Raw genomic sequence first — 23,505 nt, forward strand, 5'->3', positions numbered from 1 at the left:
CTCAGGTGATCCTTCCACCTCATCCTCCTGAGTAGATGAGACTACAGACATGTGTCACCATGTCTGAATAAAATGTTTTTTTTAATTTTTGTAGAGCCAAGCTTCTCTATGTTGCCCAGGCCGGTCTCAAACTCCTGGCCTCAAGTGATCCTCCTACCTCAGTCTTCCAAAGTACTGGGATTACAGGCAAAAGTCACAGTGCCTGGCCGTAATGTAGTCTTTTAAAAATAAAGCTTTCTCAACACTGTCTTGCTTAAAATCTGTCAATGGCTCTCAACTGTCCTTGGAATAAAGTCCCACCTCTCTCAAAACCCCATCTTCTCTCCTCAGCCAAAATGTACTTCTTACAGCTTCTCTAAAGAACACCTTACAACTATCCTTGCCTCAGGGTCTGTTCCAGTTACTTCTGCTATATAACAAATTACTACCAAAACAACTATCTTATTATACTTATAGGTTCTGTGGGTCAGGAATTTGGATATGGAACAATGGAACAGCTTATCTCTGCTCCCTGACATCTGGGGCCTCAACAGGAAGACTAAAACTGAGAGTGATACAATGTTTTGGGATGACTTGATGGCTAGGGGCTGGAATCATCTATAGGTATCTTTCCTCACATGTCCAGGGGTTCATGCTGCCATTGGCTGAGACTGACACTGCAAGTGGTATCTGTCTGGTAGTTTCTGGACTTCTTAGGCTCCAGCCTGGCTCAGGGCTCCAAAAGAGAGTGCCGCAGTAAACAGGACAGAGGCTTTCCTCATCCAGCCTCAGAAGTTAGGTACCACTTCCACCACATTCCTCTGGTCACAGGCAAGTCACAAACCCTCTCAGATTCAGATTCAAGGGAGGGGCATAGATCCCACCTCTCAATGGGAATAGGTCTCTTTGTTAACTGGGAGAAATTGCTGGAGTCATCTTGAAAGAGCAATATGCCACAGGGTCTTTATGTGCTGTTCTCTCTGCCCAGATCATCCTCTCTCCAACCCCAAGTCCTGTCCCTTCTCACCAACCATCCTCAGGCTGCAGCTTAAGCACTGCTTAGTCGAGCCCAGCCAGACTGCTGAGGCATGATCAGGTCTCAGTGCCCAGGATTCCTTATACACCACACTCAGTCTGTCTCCCATCCTGACTGCCAGCTCTCCCAGGAGAGGCACTTGGCTTTCTGGTATTGGCTAAGAGCATGTTACCAACAAACACTTCCTGGATGGAGACAGAGAGGGAAAGAAGGGGGGAGGGAAGGAAGAAAGGAGGGGGAAAAAAGGAGGAGAGACAGAGAAGGGCCAGACAGTGAAGTAGGCAGGAACAGAGAGAGAGAGGAATGAGAAGGAAGGAAAAAAAGAAAGACATACCAACCTCCCACTGTTTTCTCGGTGTTACAAAATATGGGTGCCCTCATCCTGCCAAAGGCGCAACTCAAGGAGAAGAATTCAGCACTATCCCATGGCCTTCTACTGACCTTGGGCCCCCAGCCCACCAAAGCCCCACTGGGTGCCCTCCAGGATTTTTGGAGGATCCACAGAATGGCCAGATCTTCATTCCATGGCAGATTCAGGGAGTACTTTGGGCTGCTGGCCTAATCCAGCTAATGTGGGCTAATGTGACCTGTAAGATCCTGAGGGTCTACTGGCAAAGTGAGGGTCTACCTTCTAAAAAGTGATCAAACTGACAGATTGAAAGGGAGATAGTCTAAGCAGGCTGAGAAGAAGTTGAGGCAAGAAGAAAAGTTTTCTCCCTATAGAGACAGCAGTGACAGTCCTGAGGAGGGGAGAACAAAGTGAACCCATCTGGCCAGGGACCAGGAACATGACCCACTGTGCCTAGCGGTAGGAGAGTCACATTAAAGTGTTTCTTCCAAGTTGTAACCCAAATACCATCATACTATTATCAGTAAAACATTTTGAAAAAGGAAAGAAACGTCATCACCAATATTTCACACACTGTTGTCCAAGTACAGGAGAAAGTTGTGCTCTGGGGCTTCCTCCTGGTGCTTACCACTCTCCTACTCCTGCATCCCTGCAGGGGACCCACCTGCAGGCCTGGCCCTCCCGCCTCTGACTGCCTTCTCCCAGCCTGACAATGCTTCAGGATGCCTGCATTGTAGACTCTGGTGCCATCTTCTTTGCTCTGATTCTATAAACATTCGCAGAGCTCCACCTATGTGGCTAGCTTCATGCTGAGGATTCTGATGGAGTTACAGGATTTGTTCCTGGAAGAGTCCAACAGGAGGTCATATTTTGATGAAAACACTGGGCCCAAACAGAATCACACAGCAGAAGTTCTGCGAGTGTGAGATCTCTGGCCCACCCATCTCCACAGTCCTGAGTGCAGTTCAAGGAGGTGTCCTTGACTCTGTGCCAAGTCCTTTCCCATGTGACCTCACAGAATCCTCACTGCAGCCCTTGGAGGTAGATTAGTAGTATTAATTAGCTCATTTCCTGATGCATGTAAGGGATGCTCGGAGAGATGAAGTGACTTAATCAAAGCCATTCATGTAAGAAGTGACAAAGCTTTTCTCCAGTGCTGCCCCCATGCCCAGCCTGTGGTTATTTCCACTGTCCTAAGCTACTGCCTCCTGACTTTCAGCTGCCATGAACTCTCTCCCCCAGAGTTTAGAGATGAGAGTGAGACCTCCATTAAAGGTGGCTAATGAGGAGAGGCCTTCAGCCTGAGCTGCCCAGCCTGTCAGCTTGAGGCTCTGTGTGGCAGTGCCCAATGAGGCATCCAGCAATAGAACTCACTGCCTGCTGCTCACACACTGCCGGTTGCATGCACAGCTGGAGCGGATCTAAGCCCATTCCCTGAGTCAAAGGGGAAGCGCTCCGCCTCGCAGAGCACGCGGGAGCTGGCCGGGCTTTGGGGAGAGGGCGGGCCAGGGAGCAGAGCTGGCCAGGCTGCCTGTGCCAAGGAAGGAGGGGGCCCGCAGAGGCCGCCGCCAAAGCGGGCTGGGCGGGAGGGGCCAGGCCAGCTGGGGCTGGAGCTAGTGTGACATCACCAGGCGGCCCGCCTCTGTCTGGGGCTGAGGGGAGGCCCAGAGCCTTTCTGGGGCCTGGGGGATCCTCTTGCACTGGTGGGTGGAGAGAAGCGCCTGCAGCCAACCAGGGTCAGGCTGTGCTCACAGTTTCCTCTGGCGGCATGTAAAGGCTCCACAAAGGAGTTGGGAGTTCAAATGAGGCTGCTGTAGACGGCCTGAGGATGGACCCCAAACCCTGAGTGGTGCTGTGTGAGCCCCGGGACCTGCAGAGCATGGCACTGAGGCAGCTGCTGGCCCTCACTGTGAGGGAAAGCAGGTTGTGAGCAGCCCCAGCAGGACCCCTAGCCAACCCGGCCCTATCCCCTGCTGGAGCCCGGCTGTGGAGACAGAGCCAACAGAGCCCAGTGAGGCAGGGCTGCTCGGCGGCTGGTTTGGCCTGCGACTTGGGAACCCTTCCTGGAGGCCATGGACAGGCTGCCCCGCTGACGGCCAAGGTGAAGCATGTGAGGAGCTACCCCAGGAGCCAAGCAGGAGGGAAGAGGTAAGGGGCCAGCTCTGTGGCAGCAAGGAGCAGGGGGAGAAAGGCAGCAGCTGGCCCATGGATAGGGGGTTCAGGAACCCTGTCCCCTCCAGCTGGGTAGTGGAGTGCATAGCCAGATCCCAGAGAGGGTCACTCCCTATTTTCACTTCAAGTCATCTACAAGGCATCTCCGGGACAGGACCTGTGGACATTTGGTGGTGTTTGGGGACTAGGATTTTGAGGACTGCATCAGTAAGCCCCACTCTCTTCCTTTGGACAAAGAGCCTTTGGGGTGAAGGCAGGCAGCTCCTGGCACGGCTGGGCAGCTGAGGTGTGTGCATGTGCATGTGTGTAGGTGTGGGCTTAGGGTGCAGTGGACTGAAAGAGTCACAGATAGCAGGAGTAGCCTGAAGGCTTGGGAAGTCACTTTTAAACTTCGGGTGGCTATGCACCCCAGCCAGGGACTACGCTGAGGCAAAAGCAAAAGCAAACGCTGTCCTAGGCAGCTAGGAGCCCTTGTTCAGAAAGTTCCTGAACTAGGCAGCCTCTGCTCACATCCCTCCAGCTGGTAACGAGAGCGGAGGCGCCTAGTACAGAAAGGAACGTGTCACCCAGAGATTTTTGCACTGGATGATATCCCGCCTTTCCAACTGGCTGGCTGTGACCAAGGTATAGAGAAGACATGGCTTTCCGGTACTCCATGGGGTACACTATGGGTTCCACAAACTGAGTCCCTTGAAAGCGCTCAGAGTTAGATAACATTTCCAAACACAGAAATTCTTCGCTGATCCTTCCCTTCTCCTTCTATGATATGTGTGTCATGGGTCAGCTATTGCCTCGCTGTGGGATTATAAGAGCTCCCAGAGGCCAGTTCGGTTACTTAGAAAAGGATCTCCTTTCACCCAGGGCTCTGAGGAAAGTTGAGAATGCCACTTCTGAAGCTGCCCAAATGCTCCCCACATACATTTTTCCAAATGGAGGCAGAGTAGTGTAGTGCTCACGAGCTGGCTTCAGATCCTGTCTCTTCTACTTACCAGCCAAGTGGCAGAACACTTAGCCTTTCTAAGCCTCAGTTTCCTTATCTCTTCAGAATGTGGCAAACCCTCCACAAATGCCAGTCACTGATTGTTAGGGACCACAACAATCAGAATAGCACAGAGGGAAGGCAAGAGTAGAGACCTGAATTCTTTCCCTGTTCTGGACACAACCTGCTAGGGTTTTCGGAAAGCCCCGCACAGTAGAGCCAATGCTTGGCCACTACTACTAACCACACTGGGGGCCTTCTGGGACCCTCAGGGGGCTTTATGTCTAGGATTTTGGTTTGGGACCACCTGCAGCATGTCCACATCCTCAAAGTCCACGCTAAGGAAAAGTACAGAAACACTAATAAAAGGATCAAATACTAACCCTATAGGAAGAAGAGCATCCTACCACTCACATAGGTGCTGCTTGTCTGGCTCCTGGTCTCCCTGCCAGAACCACAGTGGATGAGAAAATGGAGCTACCTCAGTGCTGCAGGAGGTCAGACCATTAGGAGGCCCGATTGCCAAGCCTATCTCAGAGATACAAGAGAAGAGGCAAGGAATGGCCATCACCAAGTTTGACACTATGGTAGCCAAGTGTGGTGGGTCTTACACCAGACAACACTGACACATCTTAGCCCAGGACAGGAGTTTTCTGTCCCATGGCCCCCAGAGGTTCCAGCAGGCTCCCTGTGTTCTTGGAAGCATTTTGAAAAGGTGATGTTAAATGTTTGTTTCTCTAGCAAAGCTGCTGAAGTCACAGGTTTCCCTGTTCTAGCCAGGAACCCTGGTGGCTCACTGTCCTCTCTGGCAGCTCAGGCTGAGAAGAGGTTCTGACTGACTTCATGGGCCTGGCTAACAAGAATATAAATAATTACTACTCAATAAAGGCAGTCGTGGTGGAATAGACAAAAGCATGTAAAGCACATGGCCCAGGAGAGGACTATATAATATTGCTGCAAGCTCACAGGCAGAGCAAATAAGCTGTTCTTCCATTTGGTTCTCCATTCCACAGTGACTTACAAAGTGCCCAGTGGGTTAAGTAAGGCACATACATTATCTCACTTTATTCTCACCACAACCCTAGGAGGTAGGTTCTAGTTTTAGCATCTAGTGCATTTTACAGATGGGAAGACTAAGGCTCAAGAGGTTAACTTGCCCAAGGTCACATAGTTAGGTAATTATGTGGAACTCAAACCCATCTCTGGATAGCTCCCAAGCCCCTCCTTTCTTCCAACTCTCTCCACTGCCTTGTTCAAGATGCCTTGACTTCTCTTACTCTGCCTCTGTCACTGAGCGCCAAGCTCAGTGCTCCCAGCAGCCAAGTCCACTTTGTTTGCTGTCCTACAGAATGCTGCACCAATCCCCCTGAAAACCATGTGCTTACCCCTGATTTTGATGCATCCCTTGTTCTTTATGGAAGTCTACCTTTGAGACAAAACACATTATTTTTACCCCTTATAGATGAGCCTCAGCACAATTACACAGAGCACCTGTGGTAACATAGCCACAGAGGAGTGGAGCTGGGATTCCAGGCTAGGTTGGAGACACCCATATGCCTGGGTGCTCTGCGATACTGTCTCTCCACATCAGTACCAGGAAACTGGTAACAGTTCAGAGGGGGAAGAGCCTTGGGGAAACACCCATCTATGTGGCTGAGATACCATTTATGCACTTTCTATATGCCTACTGGAAAGCTCCTTTAGGGCTACAGAATCAGAGCTCAGGTCCTCACCTTCTACACTGGTCCGCACTTGAGCAATTCCTGAGAAAATATCAGGGAGACGGCAACTGGTGGCTACAACAGAATAAACATAACAGACAGCAGCCCTACTCAAGGCAGATACATTCAGCATCTGGTCTCTCTCTGAATCATAGCCCATTTAATCTGGAATGGTCTCAACTGACAGCAGGCAAATGGGGGAGGGGCTGTGCTCTGTAGAGCCCACAGCCCAGCAAAACTGGGCAGATGTGTGAGAGCTGTGCAGAGGAGGCATGTGGATCTAGAGGGTCCTTAAGATAAGTGGTGCTGTCCCCACTTTATAGAAGTGGAAACTAAGACTCAAGGGTACAGCACCTCTCCCAAGGTCTCTCCACTAGTGGACCAAAAAGCAAAGATTCAAACCCAGACCTGTGCTCATTCTATCCCAGTCTGTCACCATCCTAGATAACCACACTGTAGAAATCTCAAGAAAGAGTCAATTCATTCATTGAACAGCATTTCTTTCTTTTTTTTTTTTTAAGTTGGCATCTCACTCTATCGCCCAGGCTAGAGTACAGTAGCACACTCATAGCCACCCTATTGTTGACCCACTGGGCTCCAACAATCTTTCCGCCTCAGCCTTCCAAGTAGCGGGAACTACAGGCGCGTGGCTACCACACCCCACTAATTTTTTATTTACTGTAGAGACGAGGTCTCGCCAAGTTGCCCAGGCTGGTCTCGAACCCGCGGACTTGGGCAATCCACTCACCTCAGCCTCTCAAAAAGTGCTGGAATTACAGGCTGAGCATTTCTTTTCTGTAAATTCATATAAAGCACCCCAATAGAAGGGTTATTCAGCCACAGGCAGCTTGGAGTTTGTGGTAACAGATACTGGGAATAGTTTCTATGACAAACCATATTCCCTCACATGGACTGTAAGTCATATGACTGATTCAATAACAGCTGGAGGGGTAGGGGTTAAAACACTGCATTGGCCCATTCCATGTGCACATCAGTCATAGACACACTCTGATCACAGGAATGTCAAAATGCTGGGTGCAGGGAACCAGGCCTCTCACAATCAAGCTATTGTGTCAGCTCTATTCTCTGGTGAGGGGGCCAGCAGGCCTGGAGCCTCAGCCTCCTCTGTTGCCTAGTCCTCCAGACAGGCAGACCCAAGACCACCATAGAAAAGACTAAAATGAACTCTATTCTTATCTCAAAGAGTTGCCAGAGGACCTGCCCAGCTCCAGGAATACCCAAAGTCCTGCCTGAGATGGTTCTATTCCAACCTCCACAAGGGAAAAACTGTATCTGTCTTAGTTACTGTTGAACCTACAATACCCACTCTGCCAGGCAGAGAAGATATCTGTGGAATGAATGAATTGATCAACAAATCAATGAAGCAAGCCTCACATCCAGGATCTCTACCCCAGGGTGCCAAACTGTTTCTCTCTCTGTTGTCTAGCCCAGGTCTCTTCTGGACAGGATCAGAACTCTTCTGGGGCTAAATCAAGTGCCCTTGCAGTCACCCAAGGTGCCCCATTCAGGTACCAGTCACCCTGTATTATAAATGCCTATTCTCTGTCTCACCTACTACTGTGGGGCCCTTGAGGGCAGGGACCTCACCTACCTTATTCCTGCTCTATGTCCTGCCCCTGGCACAGGGGCTGGCACTTGGGAAATATGAATAAGTGAAATTTTTTAATTCCTATTTAGCAACCAGGTGCCATTCCTGGATACTGGGTATTCAGAGGGGGAATCTGCCCTGACTCTGCTTTTAAGAAGCAGTGTAAGGGTAGACAACCAGATGAATACAACCTGAGTCTAGGTGCTGGGATGGAGGCAGCCATAGCCGCTCTTGTGAGCTGGAGGAGGGAGAAGGGACATCACTGCAAACGGATGGCTTCAGGATGAGTTCAACTTAGAAAGGCAGATAGGCAGGCTAGGGCAGGACAGTGGGGGAAGGTGCTTGAGGCAAAAAGTACAGTACATGTGAAGACAGGGAGGCACAACAGCATGGGGTCTGTTCTTAAGCAAGTCACTGACATGATCAGATGTGAGTTTCAGAAAGACAGCCCTGGAGCTGCGTGCAGTGTAGACTCCAGGGGAGACAGCACCCAAAGGCAGGCAGGCCACTTAGAATCGTGCAGGTGAGAAACCTGATTCTGAAGCAGACATATCTGGTTCTGAGCCCAGTTCTACCACTTAGTAGCTCTGTGGCCCTGAGCAAGTGACTTCATCCCTTACCTTTGTGTGTTCATCTGTGAAATGGGGATAATCCCACCTTCTGCCTCACAGAGTTGCTGGGATCAGTGAGGCAGATAACAAAATATGCTTGTCCCAGTGCCCAAGGAAAAAGTCCATCCAAACAGGCTGAGGTGGCCCTGGTGCCAACTGCTCAGCCTGATCCAGAAAAGCTATTCCAGGCAAGGCCTGGGTTTCCCAGAAAGTCACTCTAGGGCAGTGCTGTCTGCCCAGCCCCTGACTTCTCCCCTGTCTGAGGCTTCCTCAGTTGCAGGGCTCCAGAGCACACTAGGCGCTGCCAGAAATTCAGCAGTCAACTCAGAAGCTGAACTCCGAAATGGCTTCTGCAGACTCTTCCTCCGCCTATGCTCTGTTGGCTGAGGCTCCTAGTGCAGAGGGCTCAGTGCACAGACTTTTGGGGAATTGCAAAATGGTTCCCAAATAATGCACTGTGAAAAAGTAACAGCAGTGTCCTTATGCCCCTAGCAAAGGCAACCAGCTTCTCCATTGCCTAACTACAACCTCACGTGTCCTCACACTGTGACTACAATCCACCTCCTTCATGAACTCAGCCCTTCTCTAGAGTCAGTGAACTCACCAATGGCTGGAGCATAACAGTACAGAGCATCAGGCAGATTCAATCCCCCAATGCCATTCCCTGCGGGCGAGTCTGTCTGATCCTAGACTATCTGCTTCTCTGGTCATGCCTGTGTTCCTATCACCCATGACCAGGTTATAGCAATACGTAATGGCTAGCTGAATGAGAAGGTTAATTGGAAGGGTGCTGGAAGGCTGGATGGACAGACAAATGGTTCATTCAAAGGTCTTAAGAGAGCTGAGGTAGCAGGGTTTGGGAATTGGCTCTAGACTCCATGGGTGCCTTCTGGTGGAGAATGATTCATGGGAGCCTATGCTGGGAGGGGGTAGCAGTTGGAGATCTGGATATTTCCTCCCTGGCCTCCAGGCTGGTAGTGAATCACCCAGGACAAATGATGCACAGTCCTTTCTCCAGGTTTTCTAAGGTGAGGATGCCACTGCTCATCCTACATGCCTATTTGGGGTTCTTAACACTTGCATAATCAAGAAGCTCTTTCTACTGTCCAACAAAACTCACCCTTGTGCTAACGTGAAAGCCATTTCAACTTATTCAGTCAACAGTGAGTAAGAAGTAAACTGCATCCTGATCATTAAACAAACAACCACCTTTTATTCATATTGGTTGGAGAGACAATCTTGATGGAAGTGACAGCTAAATCCCAGGCCTGATATTTACTCCGAGTGACCTTCAGCAAGCGACCTAACCTTTCTGGACCTGGGTTTCCTCTACTGCCAAATGCACATATAATACCTTTCTCCTAGGTAAGGAAACCATATAATTGGTTGCTCAATCAGGACACTACTGAGAGTGAAATGGGGGTGCTATTAATCACATAAGACAACAGACCTCAACTGAGGCCAACTAACATGGTGTCCCCTACTTACAGGGTTGTAAGAGCCAATGAGATAGAGTACAGCTGGGCACACAACAAATGACAGCCATTATTATCAATACTACTGGTCACATGGTCAGCTGGGCCCTCTAGGACCTTTTCTTCTGAACTTTTCCTTCATCTGAATCCCTCCCAGATCTTGGATTACCAATCGGTTTGGATACTACTTTACCAGTGCACCATACAACAGCTTTGGTAGGAACAACTTCTTGTTAATATTGACATTTTCACCTGGCTCTTTTCTGTCCTGCTGTTGGTTTAACAATCTTGATTCATGCTCAGGTCCATCAGACTCATTCAAGCATGGCTCAGGTTTTTAACTTCCCAGAACCCTGACATCAGGGGTCAGCCAGCAGTTCCAGATTCCCTCACTGCCTTGGCAGAAGCCTGCTTCTCAGGCCTCCTGTAGAGCTGGGATGCCTCCTCTGGCCTGGATTCATCTTGGCTTTCATCTGTGGTCACAGACCGATAGGGTAGTTCTGGCTTGGGGGGGAGGGGGCGCAGGTGAGGGGGAAGTGGTTCTGTGAGTCCTTCAGGCAGGACTACAACCTAGACTGATGATGAAACAACTCCTGAGAGCTAGATTTAATCTGGAGGTTTCCCTGGGGTCTGCAGTCCTGGGGATCACAAGAGCACTCCTGGCTTCTTCTTGCCAGGAGGGTCAGAGAACAATCTTTTGAGTTTCATGTACTTAGCAACTTTGATTTCTCTATATGCACAGTATGGTATATTTTGAAGTCAGTTATTGGCTCTACTACTTAGTAATTCAGTGATTTGGGCAAATGACTCACTCTTCAAATTGCAATAGTTTTCTCACTTGTAAATGGGAATAACTGTCAGCTCTGCTATTAGTCTTAAAAGCAACTTTGTGAGAACTAGAAAACTGCTGTAATATAAATATACAAAAATACAAAGACTATGAATGTGGACTGTACCTCCTAGAGTTGCACAATGCACAACTGGGACCACCACCATCATGGCAGTCATGAAATAAAAGGGCCTCCCTTCAAGGTTGTTTGGAAGACTAAGTGAGATAATGTATACAAAGTGCTGGAGTGGCAGTGATAATCAGTTATAGTTATTATTTTTAATATTTGAACTTTTCTCATCCCTAATCTTAAACTCAAAAGAGTACCCCAGGCCAGCAGATTCTGCCACAGGGCAGGACACACAGCTTCATAGGGAAAACAATAATTCTTCCCACAAAGTAGCCCCTTGCCTGGGCTCTAGTATTGCAGTGGTGAGGCACAGTGTGTGGCCCCACCACACCAGGCCAGGCTGGAACATTCAAAAGCAGCCCACCAGAGGCTGGGTGGGACCCAAGGCCTAGGAAGTCCACTTCCCAGTGTGCAAAAGGCTGTCACGTGGTATGGTCACACCAGACTCATTTGTGGGGAGGGAAACCCGTGCATAATGGAAACTCCTCACAATACAATGTGGAAAAGCAATTTTAAGAATCATTTTTATTTTAATTTTGAAGCCAAGGAAAACAGTTGGGCTTGCTTTTCTTTGTTGGTCATAGAAAGCGAGGAGCATCACTTTGATTGAAGTTGAGTTATTCTCCAGGCCTAAGATGACTGAAATGCTGGGAGGTTACTTCTCTTGGTATGCAATTAGTTGAATAAATATCAAGAGTAAAAAGTAAACAAACTCATTACTGACCATTAAGATCTGCCAAACTAGCAAAAAACTGTAGGGGGAAGGGGAGGAACTGGGGTTGGAATCGTTAAGGAAAATAAATGGCTTTAAGGCCAAGCACAGCACAAAAAGCGCGACCCTTGGTGTCAGGCAGATGTGAGTTCTACATTTGATCAGCTTTGGCTCTTATCTGCTCTGTGTTCCTGGGCAAGTCACTGAGCCTGTCTGAGTTTCACTGTCTCCATTGATAAAATGAGGGAAAAACAACCCCTTGGATTACCTGGAACTATGTATGTCAGGTTCGTAGCACAGTGCTCTGTTCCTTCTCTCCCTTCCTGTAATCCAATCAGTTCCAAGTTACACCACTAAGCCCAAACCCAGGAGATGCAACAGTAAGACTCAGAATCAATTAAGACCCAAGAATACAGTTTCAAGGTTCCCACTGATAACAACATGACCTCAAGCCAGTCACCCCACAGCTTTTTGTGCTTCAATTCTTCACCCTCAAAACAGACAATACTAATTAGTCTAAATGCTGGAAGGATTAAATGAGATAATGAGTATGTGAAACCCTGCGTTAAGTGTTAGTCAAGGAAATAGTACAATTGCTTGACAACCTGCCTGGCCCATACTAAGTGGTCCTTACTATTAGTTTGTACTGCTACAGTTTTTTTTTTTTCTTGTTTTCGTATTGCTATCATATTATTCCAACCTCTAGTTTCTGAAACACTCCCGTGTTTCTTACCTAGTATACAAGGTGGGCTGGATCACTCCATCTCAAAGAAGAGGCTTAAATTTTGGTATCTCAAGTCCAATGGCAAGAGCTTTGCCTGGGGAGCCATGAGAACCCATGTTTGTGAGGGACAGAACCCAACAATAAACAGTACAGCCCTAGAGTCAGAGACGGGTTGCCTCCCTGGGCCTCTGGCAGCTCCTTGGCCATGGTGGAGGCCTGCGCCCACAAGGGCATAGAGGGGTGTTTGTCACCAGCTGCCCCAGGTGAGCAGCCTAAAGAAGGCAGTGGCCCAGCAGGCCTGCCCTAGCCTAGGGGTTGGGGGAAGTGGCTCCTCCCGATTGTTCTCCAGCGGGTGTGGCCACCAGCTCAGTAGCAGCCAAAGCATGACTGGAAACCAGGCAAACACTTCTAAACTCAGTCTGGTTTCCACTGACGTCACTGTAGCCCTACCTCCTGGCAGAACCCAGATCACAAGCTCCTGAACACCTTTCTCTGCCTGTCCAGAAAGGCCTGAGTGACCACTGGAACCACATTTTGGCTTTACCACATTTTGGCTCCCAGCATGGCCCTGGGGAGCACAAGAGCTGTTTTGTAACTGCCCACTGCCTGGCACAAGGTAGAGCCTGGACCAGGGTGTTCACTGGAGAAGTCCCCCAAGGGATCCAGGAAGGACAAGGCCTTTATTTTAACATATATTAATGTGAAATAACAAAGTGTGACCCTGATACTATTTTATGACTAAAAACCAGATTAAATACATTTCTGTGTAGAAATTAAGAGCTTGAAGGTTTGAGTCCATCAGACCATGGTTGAACCCTCATTCTGCCACCTTCAAGCTTTGTGATTTGGGGCAAGTCGTTTAGTCTCTCGGAATCTCAGTTTCCTAATCTGTAAAATGTAAATAACAACAGTATCTACTTAAAAGGACATTATGAAAACACAGGAAAGTAGAAAACATTTGCAAAATGTTTAGCACAGGTTCAGCACAGACACTCAGTAGATGAATAAGTACCCCCCCTTTGTGGTCGCACTCTGTGCAGCTCTGATCCCTCAGGCATTCACTTGTCCACAGGCTCCCCACTGCTCAACAACTATTGGTGGGTATATCTTTTCATTCCATCAACAAATATTTCTTTGGTATTGCAGACCATGTGCTTGGCACTGCAAATGGAGTAGTGACCAAAGCAGAAATGGCCTAGGTCCTCATGGAGCTCACATTCAAGGGAATGGGTAGGGAGACTGTATGTCTGATGATGATAAGGACTTGGAGTGAGAAGGGGGTGAGGTCACAATCTTTTTTTTTTTTTTTTTTTGAATTGGAGTCTCACTCCGTCATTCAGGCTGGAGTGCAGTGGCACGCTCACAGCCACCTCAGTGTCGACCTGCTGGGCCCCGGGGATCCTTCCGCCTCAGCCTTCCAAGTAGCCGGAACTACAAGCACGTGCTACCATGCCCAGTTAGTTTTTTTGATTTATTGGAGAGATGAGGTCTCACCATATTGCCCAGGCTAGTCTCGAACCTGTGGGCTCAGACAATCCTCTTGCCTCAGCTTCCCAAAGTGCTGGGATTATAGGCTAAAGCCACCATGCCAGGTCAAGGTCACAATCTTAAATAAGCAGGAGGGTCTCACTGAGAAGGTGATATTTCAGCACAGACCTCAAAGAGGGAATCAGCAACAAAGAAAAGGGCAAGAGTATCTGGACAGGATCAGCAAGGGCAAAGGCCCTGAGTCCTAAGTGTGCTTGGAAAGCTTGAGGAAAACCTAGGAGGCCAGTGCACCTGGAGTGGGGTGACAGGGGCAGAGGAGTCAGAGATGAGGTCTGGGAGGGAGTGGGGGCCAGATCATTAAGGGCTTTAGAGACCCATTAGCTTTTCCTTCAAAAAGGGGAGCCACTAGAGGGTCTTGAGAAGAAGAGTGACCCAATTAGACTTTTTAAAAAGGATCACTCTGGCTGCCAAGTTGAGAACAGACTGTAGAGCAGGAAGACCAGGGGCAGGGAGATTAGTTAGGAGACTACTGCACCAGTCCAAGTGAAAAGCACAGGTAGGTTGCACCGGGGTGGTAGCAGGAGAGGTGGAGAGACACAGTAGGATTCTGAGAATATTTCTAGAATACTGCTATTACAATTCACAGTGAATTAGATGTAGGGAATTAAAGAAAGGAGTCTAGGGTGACTTCAAGGTTTTTGATCTAATCAATTAAAAAGCAAGTTGCCATTTACTAACACAGGAAAAATTGGGATGAACAAGTTGGGATGGAGGTATGGGGAAAAACAGGAATTTGTTTCTGGATAAGGTGAAATACACAGTAGACAGTCAAGTGAAAATGTCAAAGAGGCAGATGAATATATGAGTCTGGAGTCCAGGAGAGAGGTCCAGGCTGGAGAAATAAATGGGAGTGTGAGGAGTACTTGATGGTAATCAAAGACTGGACAAGATCACTAAGTTAAGACAGAGTCTGAGGCCTGAGTTCTGGGGCCCCAACAGTATGAGAACAGGAATATGAGGATGAACCACTAAGGGAGGATAAGGAGGAGTAGACAGCAAGACAAGAGGAAAGGATGATGTTTTAGAAAGGAAGTTCAAGAAAGGAGCCATCAACTATGTCCCACAGCATTGAGAGGCAAAATATTAATGAGGAACAAGAACCGGCCCTTCCATCTTACAAAAGGAGGCCACTGGTGATCTTATCTAGAGCATCTGGAATGGAGGGAAGGAGGCAAAGCCTGAGAGGGGTGGGCTCAAGAGAGAACAGGAAGAGAGAAACTTCTGGAAAGCGTTGGTATAGGCAACTCTTTGGAGGGCTGTGCTAACAAGAGGAGCAGATAAATGGAACAGTAGCTGGAGAGGAGATGTGAGGTCAAGAGAGGATTTTTTTTTTTTAGTTGAGAGAAATAACAGCATGATTGTAAGAAAAACATGATGATGCAGGAGAGATTGGGAAGACTGCTGGAGCAAGGTCCTCAAGCGGGCGAGAGGAGAGAACTAGCACATGGCCTTCCCTCCCTCTTGGCCCGCTTAACTCCTACTCATCCCTCAAAGGTCAGTGCAGGGTCACTTTCTCAGGGAAGTGTTCCTGACCCCTCTGATTAGGTCAGTTCCCTGTAATGCCCTTTCAGAACATGTGATACTTTTGCTTCACAGCACTTGGGAATGCTATAATAATGTAGAAGCCCTGTGAGGGCAGGGGCTGGCTCCATCCTGTTAGTAACTATATGCCCAGCAGCTAGCACACTGCCTGGCACATCATAGATGTTCAGTAGACATTTGGTAAAGGGATGAATGGTCTACAAATAGAAGTGAAACAAATCCGGGGGCACATGCCTGTGTTCTGCACCCTTCTGACTTAATCACATTACAATGATTGGGGCCATGCAATCACTGGCTACTGCAAATATTTGGATTTAGAAGAGCCCAGTTGTTTGTTCCTGTTTGGGCTCTGTAGCTTAGCCAACACATAGACCAGAGCCACATGACCAGACACACCCTTCCATTGACATTGTCCACTAAAAACTGAACAAATTCTATACCATGTCTACCAATTCATTCATTTAACAAATATTTGTCAAAAGTGCAACACCCTGGGATACAGTGTTGAATCAGACACAGAACCTGCCCTTGTGGAGCTTAGAGTCCAGCAGAGGAGATCAAACAGAATCATGATTCAGCACAACTGGGACAGGAATTACAAGGGGTATGTTCAGGCAATATGAGAATGTAGAATGGGGAGACTGAACAGCCTGAAGACTCTGAGGCAGAGGAGAAGGGGGGTCTGACGACCCTCCCTCTGCCTCCCCTCCCCACCTGGATGTGGTTCTCAGGCTATAGGCCAAGGGCTCAGCAAGACGGCTGTGGACACTGGAGCTGGCACCGGGAGTGGCAAGGCCAAGGCCTCCTGCCTTCAGGTGCCCTGGGCCCTCCCTCTTCCTTCTCTCTCTGCTGGGGCCTGCTTGCCTCCTGCTGCTTCCAGAACAGCTGCCCTCCTCTGATTCTAGGAAAGTAGAAGGCAGCCTCCTGGAGCTGTTTTGGGAAGCTCTGCCTGGCAAGAAGGCTGGGGTCACTGATGGCATGGGACACTGGCAGTGGTGGGATCCTTGCTGATTCTCTCTTCTGTTTATTTTCAGAGCTTCATAGATTCTATTCACAAAGAATAATCACCATTTTGCAAGGACCATGAGGCCACTGTGTGTGACGTGCTGGTGGCTAGGACTCCTGGCCACCATGGGAGCTGCTGCAGGTCAGGAGGATGGCTTTGAGGGCACTGAGGAGGGCTCACCAAAAGAGTTCATTTACCTAAACAGGTACAAGCGGGCGGGTGAGTCCCAGGACAAGTGCACCTACACCTTCATCGTGCCCCAGCAGCGAGTCACAGGCGCCATCTGTGTCAACTCCAAGGAGCCTGAGGTGCTCCTGGAGAACCGAGTGCACAAGCAAGAGCTGGAGCTGCTCAACAATGAGCTGCTCAAGCAGAAGCGGCAGATTGAGACGCTGCAGCAGCTAGTGGAGGTGGACGGTGGCATCGTGAGTGAGGTGAAGCTACTGCGCAAGGAGAGCCGCAACATGAACTCACGTGTCACACAGCTCTACATGCAGCTCCTGCATGAGATCATCCGTAAGCGTGACAACGCGCTGGAGCTCTCCCAGCTGGAGAACAGGATCCTCAACCAGACAGCCGACATGCTGCAGCTGGCCAGCAAGTACAAGGACCTGGAGCATAAGTACCAGCACCTGGCCACACTGGCCCACAACCAATCGGAGATCATTGCACAGCTTGAGGAACACTGCCAAAGGGTGCCCGCAGCCAGGCCCGTCCCTCAGCCACCCCCTGCCACCCCACCCCGGGTCTACCAGCCACCCACCTACAACCGCATCATCAACCAGATCTCCACCAACGAGATTCAGAGTGACCAGAACCTGAAGGTGCTGCCACCCCCTCTGCCCACAATGCCTACCCTCACGAGCCTCCCATCTTCCACAGACAAGCCGTCAGGTAAGTCCTTCTGGGATCCCATCCCATGTGGGCCTGCCTCAGAGCCAGGTGCCAGGCTTCCCTTGGCTGTGACCACAAGTGGGGGAAAAGCCACAGCCAGTTGAGCCAAGCCACAGACATGCACAATCCCCTAGCAATCCCTTGGGCTGAGTGTCTAGAGCCAGGTGGGGTGGGATGGGGTGGGGTGGGGAGCACCACATTCCTTAGATGTATGCTCTAAGGTAGAACCAGGAAATGGAGTTTCATAAGAGAGCAAACGTTCTCTGGTTTTGCTCTCTCGTTTCTGACAGAAAAGAGCCCAAGGCCTGTGGTTTTCCAGACTCTGCACGATATACTCTGTGTTGGCAGACAGGATGCTTCTCCTGCAGCTCATGTACTGTGGCTAGCATAGAGCTGGCATTCTGTAAATACCCACCAAATAAACAACAGGCCAAAAGAAAAGAAAGTATTATCACATTAGGAGTATGATAAACCCGTCATAAGGTCTGGGGGATGGGAAAGCAATCCTTTCTGAAGCCCACACATTTCCTAGAGTCTGGCGCTATCTAGAATTTTCCATGATGATTCCATATGCTCTTATATACATGTTTCATCTTAAAATATGGTAGTTCTCAGAATACCATTATGAGGGAGGAATGGGGTTGCTGGCAAATTTTTCAGCCTAACCAAGACACTGGCCATGGGCATTTCCATGTATATTACATAATTAACCACTACAGCTCTTCTGGGACAGGATAAGTAACTTGCTCATAGGCTTAGGGTCCTCAGGATAGATTTGAATTGAGCCCTTTTCACTTTAAATCTCTGGCTGTCTCTGTGCTCCAGGAATTCTTACTTCAGGGGGGAGCAGGCCAGAGACTCCCTTGTCAGAATGCCCACACAAGCCTAGCCCCCTGAAGCTCAGTCTCTCGTTCAAGCAGGATGCTTTGGCCTTCCCAATGGGATGCCATATGAGAATGAGACTCATCTTTGTAAAACTAACCATTTATCTGCTCCAAGTCAGTGCTTTTGGTACCACTTCATTGCATAAGTATCCTGTTTTACACATATTTCACACTTTAAAAAATAACCACCAGTACTGTGAAGAGCAGCTTCTTGCTAATTTCAGAGAAGGGCCCAACCTGAGTGCAAGAGAGTGGCTAGTGCAAAGGACAAGGGCAGCATTGTTTTCAGGTTGCGGGTGGGGACTGCAAGACAGAGCATCTGCTATGGCACCTTGACAGGAAGACCTAGCCTGGGGGTAGGGACTGAGAGCAAGTGCTTTGGAGCAGACTGACCTGGACTTAAATCCTGGCTCTCCACTGATTAGCTCTGGGACATTAGGAAAGTCATTTTGTCCTTCCGAATCTCAGCTTCCTCATTTGTCAATTGGGGATAGATTAAAATAGTGCCTATCCTCAACTGACATGTCTGTGAAATGAAATACTGGGGTAAAAAATGTGTTTGGCTCAGTTCTTGGCCCATTGTAAACTTGAGTCTCCTTTGAGTTTGGTCTCTTCATCTTAAAACAAGTAGATTGAAATAAACAAACAATCCCTTTTTAGCTCTGGTGTTCCATCTGTACATATGTCTGTTTTAAATCAGAAGCTCTGAAAGAGAGGGCAGGTTGTGTTAATACATCTTGACAGAATACTCACAGTTCAGGTGAAACCTATCCTTGGGCACCAAATGAATGTTGTTATAATCCTGACGTGAGTGAGGCGGGTCTCATTGGTTACCCAACAGATTTCCTCTCTCCTAAGCATCTCTGCTTTCTAACTAACAATTTCAGGACATTCCTGTGCTTAAACTAAGCTGGTAGATATATAGTATAGGAATAAAGACCTGAGTTTGCACCTAGGCTCTAGCACTTGTTAGCTGTTTGCACATGAGGATGTTATTTAACTCCTCTGAACCTCAATTTTCTCCTCCGTAAAATGAGAACAAGAGTCATAACCTCACAGGGTTATGTTGTGGAAACTCAATACAGTAAGCATGTAATATTATGTATAGTGGTGCAGCCAACATTGGCTGAGCCCCTACTTCATGCTGGTCACAGCACTAGACTTGGGAAAGCAGGTGACAACTATGGTCCATGATTTCTAGGAACTCAGTCTGGGGGAGGTGGCAGGTGCATTAATGCACCGGAACACATTCAATGCCCATCAATTCTAGCCCCTAAAATTAGCACATCAGGTCTGACAAAGGATTTCTCTGGGTAGGAGCACCTGCTGAGGTCAAAATTTCCAGAACATTGTGAGAATTTATGGAGCCAACATACAAAGTACCTAAAATCAGGAATGTAGTGAAAACTGGACTGTCTGGTCACTGGGGTGACACCCTGGTGTGTTATGTGCCCCACAGAAAGGCATATTAGGGACTGAGGGACACTAAGGTGGCAAGACTGATTTTTCTTGGAGAGAAAGGAGAGGCTGAACAGAGGTGGCACTTCTTTATTACACCTGAAAGATTTGTAAGCATTTATCTGGCAGACCTGGGAGTTGGGAAACCAAGTTATTAGTGAGTCCTTGAAGGAGATGAGTTTGTGCAAAGGCCCAGGGGTGTGGCCTTACTCCTGGCACCTCAAATGGTCCTTCCCCTCCTCCTTTGTGTTCACAATCCAGTGTGGGCTGTGCATATCCAAGGGTCATGCACCCACTGCCCTTTGTCTCCCACTTAAGAAAGCAGGCTAGCACAGAGGGAATGGTAGTGATTTCATTACAGAGATAACCTGAATCACTGTAATTTGTCCTTTTTTTAAGTCTTCCCAAATATTTGGTGCTCAGTCCTTAGTAGCAGAATTCTTATGACCCATCTCACCACTGAGGTCCTACACAAGACTGAGCACCCAATTGTGGAAGCTGAAAGGGCAAACAGAACCCAGGCTGGGGGAGGGTCTTGCCCTTCCTTGTCTGCTATGGGACTAGATTAGGAGGAAAAAGCAGATGATCGCTCCCTACCAAGCAGCTGGCCCAGCCAATAAGCAGAGAATACTCTTATCAGTCCTGTTCTGAGAGCATGGGGGCAGGTTCTGGTCCTGGAAGACAAAACCCTCTTCTGTGCTCTCACCCAACAGTTCCTTTGTTCCCAGGGACATCACTCAGCCAGAAGCACCTTTGCAATTAAATTCCTCTGCACCTAAGTGTTGGCAGCTTCTAAATCTTTCAGTCAGCACCCTCAGAGCCATGCACTCTTTGCCTCTTTGTCTGGGCCACGGCTGCTTATCTGAAGCTGTACTCACTAGCTTATTCCCAGTCACAGCGAGACAGTAACAGGCTGGCCTGCTGAGAGCCTCAGTGAGAAGGCACAGGCAGCTACTAGCCTCCCTGGCTTCTCACTTGGGCTTTGTCCTGTTTCTCTCAGGTCTGGCCAGACTGGGGCATTTTGATTAGGATGATGTTATGGCAAGACCTGGGCCAAATGACATTATTCCCTAAGAGGCAAAGGACAGAACAAGCACCTGGGCTCTGAGAGGCCCGAGACACTGTTTTTCAGCCTGCCCCCAGCACAGCCACACAGCGTCCATGCCAAAGACTGACAAGGAAGAAAAAACAGTGCCACTACCAGCTGCCACAGCCAGGCTTTGTTGGAAACAAATCTGTAAAGACCAAAAGGAGTGGGTGTTTCTAGCCGTTTTCTCTCCTGAGAAAGAGAAACACAACCATTCAGTGTATTTCTTAGTGAATGAGGAAGGGGCCATAAAATCATAAAATATTAGAACAGGCCAGCCTGTTACTGTCTCAGATCTCTAACATGGACTTTCTGTCACAGAATCTGTTGGTGGCAGAGCTGAGATGGGTCCCTGAACTTGTAACTTCCAGGATATTGAGGTCCAGAGAGGTCAAGTAACTTAGCCAAGATTATACAGCTAGTAAGTGACTCAGTCAAAGCGCAAACCCAAGTCTGTATTAACTATTTAGGGATACTGCACATTTCCATGGGAAGGCTGGAGAAGAACTGGTGTGAAAATCACCAGTTTGCTAGACTTGGTCCCAGGTGCCAGGGACCCGACCTTCCTTCACTACTTCCTAGTACCAGCTTCTAAGAAGCTCCTTAGAAAGAGTTCTGGGAGCCGGGCTTGGTGGCTCAGCCTGTAATCCCATGCTTTGGGAGACCGAAGTGAGTGGACTGCCTGAGCTTGTGGGTTCGAGACCCATCTGGGCAACTTGGCGAGACCTCATCTCTACAATAAATTAAAAAATTAGCCGGGCATGGTAGCGCATGCCTGTAGTTCCAGCTAATTGGAAGGCTGGAATAGTGGTTTGTGTTATTAGAGCTATAATTAGAGGCAGAAGGATCACCGGAGCCCAGCAGGTCAAGGCTGCGGTGGCTGGGAGCGTGCCACTGCACTCCAGTCTGGGCGACAGAGTGAGACTCCAACTCAAAAAAAAAAAAAAAGAGCAAGCTCTGGGAATATAGGTGGTAGACCTGTTATAGCTCTAATAACACAAACCACTATTATTACGAACCTCACCAATATCACACTACTCCTCCCCAGGCATAGTAGAAATCAGCTGAGCTCTCCAATAGAAAGCACAATGTGCACTTGACTTCCAGCAAATGAACCCAACTAACGCTACAGACAAGTCTAATTTTTAATTTTTATCAAACCTGGTCACATTTTCTGGGGTTACTTCCACTCAACATTTCAATGTACAGCTAAGTCTTTCAATGTATAGCTAAATATGAAGTCCTGATTTCTTTAAATGTTAGTTCTGAATGTATAAATGTCAGTAGACATGACCTCCTCTTGGGACCACATCAAGAAGCCCTCACATTGCTTCACTGACATCACAGTGCACACATGGGAGCCACTCTGTCTCAAAACAGATGGGCTATGACCAGGAATACATGGACAACTTGAACAAGAGTGTTTTCCTAGATGGATTTTCCCCTCTCTTTTATTTCATCTATAAGGAAGGAAATATGTCCCCAGCACAAGGGTATGTTTTATCACAGAAAATGAAATATGACACTGTGGCTTCCATTCTTTCTGGAAGTCAGGAAAGCATCCATCCAGGTAAAAAGATATCGGCCCAAGTGTGGATAGGTCAGCTCTAGCAGACTGGGTGTCCAGGCTCAAAAGCTGCCAAGAGCTGGAGGTGTATGTGATGCAGAGATGATAGTGAGTGAGAGTGACTGTGGTGACCCCAACTCGGCCTTTAAGTCATAAGGCTGAGGGAAAAGCCTGCCCATGTCTCCTACCTCCAGAGCACATGCTGTTTCCACTCTACTATACTTTCTTTTTTCTAAAAAAAATTTTTTAACAAAATAAGATTCCCAAATACATTACAAACCACATAATCTAGTGATATCTCTATGAGCTTTCATTGCTAGCTTCTTTCTAAACAAAAGCCGCCCAAGGAAGATAACCCACCTAGATGGTGGTTCCTGGAGGGCCAGCCCCCTTCTTGCTTTTCTTTCTCTTCCTATTTCTTTGGTACCTTAGGGAACTGATCACAAGGAGCCTTTTGAGTGTGATGGAAAGCTCTCTCTCTATTCCTCAGGCAGTTTTCCAAAGAAGACATTCAGCTAAATGCTCAGGGTATTTACAGCCACAGGAGATAAACTATCAACTTGTTACTGTTACAAGTCTGGTGATCTGGCATCTTGCAGCCTGAAAATCTCAACAGTTGGTACTTGGCAAACTGAAAGAAACCTAGAAAATCCTGGAGATCAGGCATCTGTGGCTAGCTCACTAGTCAAACAAATGGATTGTTGTGGTGAATTTATGTAGTATACTGCATCATAACCCTGAGATGCTGCCCAAAAAAAAGAAAGAAAGAAAGATAAAGCAATATAAAGTTAGCCTCATACTACAGTGTCTAAAATAAAGTTGGTGGGGCTTGTTGAGCCCAATAAGTCGTTCATGCTATGGTTTGAATGTCCCTTTCAAAACTCATGATGAAATTTAAGTGCCAATGTAATGATATTGGGAAGTAGGGCCTTTAAGAGGTAATTAGGTCAGAAGGACTCTACCCTTATGAACAGATTAATACCATTACTGCACAAGAGGGTTCCTGATAAGATGATGAGTTTGGCCTCCATTTTTCTTTGTTTTGTGCACTTGCTTGCCTTTCTGCCATGGGACAATGCAGCATGATTTCCTTCACCAGATGCTGGCACAGAAAGTCTGTGGTATTTTGTTGAAGCAGCAGAAAATGGACTAATTTCACTATTGTAAAGGTAACAAAGTGTACCTCTAGGGGA

At 48.1% G+C, this 23,505-nt stretch overlaps 2 protein-coding genes across 2 annotated transcripts in view; one reads left to right on the plus strand and one right to left on the minus strand.

Moving 5' to 3' along the window:
• Nucleotides 1-23,505, minus strand: part of RALGPS1 (Ral GEF with PH domain and SH3 binding motif 1) — a 195,765-nt gene that overhangs the window by 95,014 nt on the left and 77,246 nt on the right. The window lies entirely within an intron of this gene.
• ANGPTL2 (angiopoietin like 2) overlaps nt 3,015-23,505 on the plus strand; it is a 35,291-nt gene continuing 14,800 nt past the window's right edge. Inside the window, exons 1-2 of the mRNA XM_008051570.1 lie at nt 3,015-3,512; nt 16,451-17,316. Coding sequence (XP_008049761.1) covers nt 16,500-17,316 — 817 coding nt within the window. The 5' untranslated portion in view covers nt 3,015-3,512; nt 16,451-16,499. The remainder of the gene's footprint in view (nt 3,513-16,450; nt 17,317-23,505) is intronic.

The sequence above is a fragment of the Carlito syrichta genome, unplaced genomic scaffold (genome assembly GCF_000164805.1).
Source record: "Carlito syrichta isolate Samal-C Ts95f unplaced genomic scaffold, Tarsius_syrichta-2.0.1 Scaffold199527, whole genome shotgun sequence".
Taxonomy (NCBI): Eukaryota; Metazoa; Chordata; class Mammalia; order Primates; family Tarsiidae; genus Carlito; species Carlito syrichta.